The sequence below is a fragment of the Etheostoma spectabile genome, chromosome 7 (assembly GCF_008692095.1).
Source record: "Etheostoma spectabile isolate EspeVRDwgs_2016 chromosome 7, UIUC_Espe_1.0, whole genome shotgun sequence".
In the NCBI taxonomy this organism is placed as follows: domain Eukaryota; kingdom Metazoa; phylum Chordata; class Actinopteri; order Perciformes; family Percidae; genus Etheostoma; species Etheostoma spectabile.
This window is the reverse complement of record NC_045739.1, coordinates 2,285,455-2,291,454: the sequence shown is the minus strand read 5'-3', so window position 1 is coordinate 2,291,454 and position 6,000 is coordinate 2,285,455. Positions and strand designations below refer to the sequence as shown.

General features: G+C 45.9%; 1 protein-coding gene across 2 annotated transcripts in view; it reads left to right on the top strand.

Annotated features, from left to right (window-relative positions):
- camta1a (calmodulin binding transcription activator 1a) overlaps positions 1–6,000 on the top strand; it is a 288,847-nt gene that overhangs the window by 162,859 nt on the left and 119,988 nt on the right. For both annotated transcript variants that reach the window (XM_032520276.1, XM_032520277.1), the window contains exon 5: positions 2,702–2,837. In XM_032520276.1, coding sequence (XP_032376167.1) covers positions 2,702–2,837 — 136 coding nt within the window. The remainder of the gene's footprint in view (positions 1–2,701; positions 2,838–6,000) is intronic.

Here is a 6,000-nt window from a genome sequence, read left to right as displayed (position 1 = left end):
ACAGTGAAGCTGTGCCTTTGAGTGCTGTTTTGCCTGCCTGTGGGCTAGAGCTCCTCTGCTTTGACTTTGTTACCCATGCTGAACACGTCACCCACCTCATAAACCCCCCACCCTCCTCTGACTTTTTCAAATGAACAAATCTGATTGAGCGAATGCCATTACCTGGGTAAATGAATGATTCCTAGAGGACTGGACAAGGCCTAACACCACCCTGAGGGTAAAGCTTATTATCGCTGCAAACTCCAAAGAGGAGAGAGGCGGCGGTGGAGCCTGCGTGCACTTTGTCAGAGGCCTGCATTTCCATATTAATCTGCCACATTTAGGCATCTGAGACAGAGAGCCTCCTGTCACGCTTCTTTGATAACAGAGCAGTTAGCTTTTTCCCCTCATGTATAAATATGTATAATTCTGATAAGATTAATTGAAACGCCTAAGTATACAGTGGTAGGAGATGAGTGGGAGGGAGAGAGAGGGAGACAGCAGGAAGGATAGGAAACACATTATGTTGCCAAAGCATGCATATTAGACTAGCCTCTGCCTCAGACCTACTCCAGGGTGGGTGCCTGGGCTCTCTCTTTCAGGTCCAAAGTGCCTTGAATTGAAAATAGCATCTACCTAACAGTCCTAAAAACAGCTGAGCGAATACGTTTTTGCGCAGAGCCGATAAATACGGCGTGGAGCCTCTGACACCGAAGCCTCACCCCAATTTCCAGTGCTCTGGAGGAGATCAGATAGCCCCGTGTCATTTGATTTTCTGCCTTATCTCCTCTGCGCCTATCTTTTTGTCTCAAGCGGAGTTACATTTTAAGAAGCACACACTCCTAGTATCTTTTGAAGGACAAAACCCAGAATTATATCAAAACAAATAATAGAATTGCACTGTTAGAGAGGGCCATTCTGCCGTTTGATTGATACCAAGTGCTGATGTAGGCATGTCCTTCAAGTGGCATTTGGGATGCAAATCTGTTGAAGTACATGTTGAGATTGCAGGAATTTGCAAAGTTCTTAGTTCATGAGTGCCATTTATGATCGGGCCTCTGCGATGGGTGACATTACGGATGCTGTAAACTAGGACACAATTTATACTTTGTGTATATTCCACACAGTCGTTGAGCAGTTCCACTTTTCAAACTGACCAATAAAAGTGTCTGTTTAATAGTTGTTTTCTGCAAAGTATGCTGAGTACCAAACAAGAGAGGGCAGTGAGTGAGGAGAAAACAGCAGGAGAGAGGGAGGTGTGGGAGAGTGGAGGTGAGGGATCCTGAGACAGATGAAAGAGGGAGAGAGAAAGCAGACGAGGAGTCGGAGCGAGGGAGGAGACAAAGACAGTCCCTGGTGCGCAGCTTGAGTTGACTGACGGCGAGAAGAGAGGACTGTAGAGAGGGAAAGGGAGGAGGAAAGGGAAGAAGGGAGATCAGCAAGAAGTGAGCACGTCAGTGTGTGAGTGGCGTCTCTCATTAGAAGGTGCTGTCAGGGGCCACAGAGGGGGGACTGCAGGGACCCCACCTCCCCCTTCTCCTCCCTTTCCACTGGCCCCTGAGATCCGGCCGGGAAAATGATTGATGAGTGATACCAAGATAAACACGCGCCCTGGCCCCCAAAGGCAGCCCTGCAAAAGGATGCATGCAGCATTATAAATAAACCTTGTGGAAAAAAAACTTTCAAATAAACAACAAAACAATGTAAAACATCTGTTCTGATTTTGAATAGTGTTAGGGAAGACATAAATCAACCCAGCGTTTGTTCTTTGCTATGATGTGAGTCTTTTTAGATTTTTGTGTTCCTAGTTTTGTGTTTGTGCGTGTTGTGCCTATGCATGTGTGCAGTGAGTGCAAGGCTAACAAGGCTTGCCAGCTGACTGGTTGGTTAAGCCCCCCTCAACACTGCCTCCGCAGCAGCTTGGGCAGGCTCATTCACTGTGAGACCCCAAACACAGAGGAAAACCTGCGTGTGTGTGTGTGCGTGTGTTAGTGTGTGTGCGTGCATGTGTGTGTGTGTGTGTGTAAAACTGATGTGCAATGTGATGTGGACTCCACAATACAAACAAATACACATGTTCAACTGCTCACTAATTGTTGTGTAAATCATAAATGTTTTATGCTACACTTTCTGTTAATGTTTAACACTGAGTGCCAAACGCCTCTGTTACAAATCGAAGTGGAAACGCAGATTATCATCAAATAGTTATATTATATCATTAGGAGCCTACAGGCTGTGGTCTGGTGGAGGGAGAATGAATTATGAATGGAGTGTGAGGGAGGATCTTTGCTTCCCTCTAGGGACTTCTAACACCACAACTCATTTAAGTTGGATGAATGAGAGATATGAAAAGGAAGCCCCCCTTTCTCCCACACCCCCATGCTGCTTGCCTTATACACTGCCCTTCATGTAATTTACTCTGTGAGAAGAAGTGTCACTTTAGCTGCTTGCAGCTCACACACTTCTCATTGGGAGAAATGTATGCTGAAGGGTGCTTTGTTCATTGTCAAACTGTGCATACCAATGCTGAAAAACACCATAAAGAAGTCTTGTCATCTAAGTCACTGGTGCATTTTCTGCCTGGCGCCGACTCGTGTCGAGCCTCTTTGTACATCTCCAAAATGAGTCCCCGAGCTGTGCTGTAGCTTTGCCTAAAAATTATTCTCATCTCATCTTTCTCTTTTTTGCTCTCCCTCTCTCTGTCCGCTCTCCACGGATCCAGGCCGCAGAATGGGTCGATGATATTGTACAATAGGAAGAAGGTGAAGTACAGAAAGGATGGCTACTGCTGGAAGAAGAGGAAAGACGGGAAGACCACACGGGAGGATCACATGAAGTTGAAAGTGCAGGGAGTTGAGGTGAGTGCGCTTACAAGAGTTTGGATTTAGAGGGAGTGAACGGGTGGAACAGGTGAGGTGGGGGCTGGTATGGAGCAGGCGAGAGCCAGCCTTCACCATGACACAGACAAACATAGGTCTACAGTGAGCTCTCCCCTGGCTGTAATGGAGACAGTCGCATGCTGCAGTCGGCCCGTGTCTCCAAGGAGCCTTACCAAGAAACAATGCGGCACAACAATAGTTTTCCCTGGGAAGCCAGTGGAGTGGAACCGATTGTTTGTACCTTATTAAGGCTCTGGATGTTGCCTTTGCTCCAGAGAGCCTACATTAATCTTGCTGGCTCAAAGCAGTACTGTGGAGCTAACGTTCCCTCACCTCACTCCACGTCACTCCCTATACCAGCCGCTGCCATAAAAGGCCCAGATGTATCTGTCCTTGGCTCACACAGGCTCAATCTTGCTCAAACTGAGGTGGTGGAGATGCAGTGTTGGCACCCTGGCTGATTTATAATCAGTCCCATATATGAGACCAGACAAGTCCCATTCCCAGAATCCTTTACTTCTTTTGCTTTCAGTAGTGCTAAAGTTTGGGTTTCTGGTGTCTTTCACAAGCACTGATGCCAAGTGTCGAGATAGAGTAGAGTTCGAGATTGGTCTCCTATTTGTGTGTGTGCACATGTACACACACAAACACACACAGTTACACAATTCCCGTACACATAACCACACACCTCAGGGAGTGGTGCTGTGAGTCTGGGTCACACATTGTGACAAAGACAAACAAGGCATTCTCCCAACCGGGGATCTGCTTTCTGTTTGTACTCCTTCAGATATTTGTCAATCCAAGAAAATGGCCTCTTCCTTCGCCTTCCCAGCTCAGTGCCAACTCTCGTCCTGCAGTGGTCTGATAACCTGTTGGGAGTACACACATCCTTCCTTTTGGGCTGTTACATATTTTTCCAGTTTCTGACATTTTTGATATTACAGAGGGTTTAGTAAGCTCTTCTGCATTGATTTGGTTATATCAACATGTGAATACTGACTTTGTACAGAAATGCTTAGAATGTAGGCTCTGTCTTTGTCAATCCTCACAGAATACATGTTAGCCTGCACAGAAAGTGGTTGTGAAGCGATGGTGCCATTGACAGAACTAGCTGGCATGATGACTGACCCATTAGTTCTGTCCCCTTAAAGTGTCCCTTCTGAAATGGGTATGAGTATGATATGGTAAGAGTAGTTGGCTCTTCTCTGGTAAAAATTGCTTGTACAATTTTTACAAGAGCCAGCTGTTCCCCCAAACCAGCCTGAATCATGCATAAACTATATAAATAACCATATATCTAAAGCAGAACATTAAAGTAGCAACAGATGTCAGTTACTTCTGCTGTCTGCGGCCCACTTCAGCACACATGGAAGCACTGCACCCCCAACAGAATGCTGTAGTGCATGCCACTGTCCTATTTTGCAGCATCAATGCTGGTCAATGCTCTAGAAAAGCAGCTGTTTTTCTTTAAAGCAACTCTCTCAACTGGCACATCACAGCCACTGTATCTTTGGTATTTCATTTGGCCAGTGATAGCGCGTGTTCTTTTGTGATCTTGTAGCTGTCACAATGGACAAGAAGAAAAATACTGTTACTTTATATGTATAAAAATATCCAGACCTCTGTGACCACCAGTCCCAGCTTTATGAAAATAATATTTAAGACATATAAATATTATAATATTTTAGACATTTCCTGCCAAGCCATAGCTGAAAAGATTGGCTCTTAAAGGTGAGGAATCACGTGAAATAAAAGACAAAAGACTCTTGAATTCAGGGCAGCACTCCAGATTCACTTTATGTGCATATGTCTTGTTCACTGAGTGTAACAGTCCATCCTGTGATTTTGCTTTGTGAGCTCCAGTATGTTGTAACCAGTCTAATTTACCAGAGCTAATTGCTGTGTGAGCAACAGTGCCAGTGCAAGTTGTGAAGGTGAGCTTAGTAGAGAGAGAACTAGAGTGGGAGGGAGAGAGAGAGAAAGAGGGAGGAGAGAGAGAGAGAGAGAGAGAGAGAGAGAGAGAGAGAGAGAGAGAGAGAGAGAGAGAGAGGGAGGGAGCACAGTTAGGCTGACTTAGGGCTGCAAAGCCACATGGGATACTGCTATTTCACATGGTGTACATAAAAATACAGTGCATGCATTATGTGTGCTGAGTAACGCTGTTGAGACTGTGTTGTGTGTGAGTACACATCCACATCCTGTAGTCTTGGAAGACCTGAGTCATGTCCTTTAAACACTTCACCCCTTAAGACTGACAGAGAGAAGTGATCCATCACTGTTGTGGATCAGCCAGACTATGATGGGAACCATGACCCATCATGCACAGTCATGATTACTGTAAGTACATACAAATGACTTGGCCTTTGCCATCTGTACAGTAAATGTACGAGACCACAGGAGAGGATAAAACACTCTATTTCTGCTTACTACTCTATTTAGATGGAGAAGAGAAAGATCCATTTAAATACATAATTCATGTCATTCTTTTACAAGGCGGAACACAAAGAGTTGACATAACTTCAGCATAACCTCACTTGTTTTACAGGGGAGTCTTTACATCACTCTTGCTTTGCTCTAGCTGCTCTGATTCCCCAGCCACCCAGTGCTTAATAGAGGCAATGTGGTTATTACATGGGCCAGGTTTAGTGCACAGAGAGGACAAATGTTGTGGGTGGTTCAGGCCAGTGATGTTCAGTGGCTCCGGCGAGAGAAAGGCTGCGAGACCGGGAGCGAGGGGCCTTCTGGGGCCTGCAAGAGGCAGCCTAGCGTGGCAGGAGTAGATGTCAGCGTGTGCTGCTGCTGCTGTCCTGTTTGCTACGCAGTGCTGGCTCAGCAGCCCATGTAAACCAAGGCTCCACTCTCTTTCTTTCTCCCTGCCTCTCTCTACCTTCTGTATGTCTTTCTCTCTTCCACCACTTTTTCTCTGTCTTTCATTTCCCCCCATTTTTTAATTATTTTGCTAGGTTTTTCATTGTCCTGCTCTGCTACCACCTCTCTGCCTCCTTGCTGCCCTTTTCTCTCCTCCGCACCTCCTCCCTCCAAGTCCACTGTCCAGACAGACAGAACCTTGAGCTGGACGGTAATGCTCCCTGTTCCCTAAAATTGGAGCGCAGGGCATGTTGCGGCATTAGCGCTTAACAGG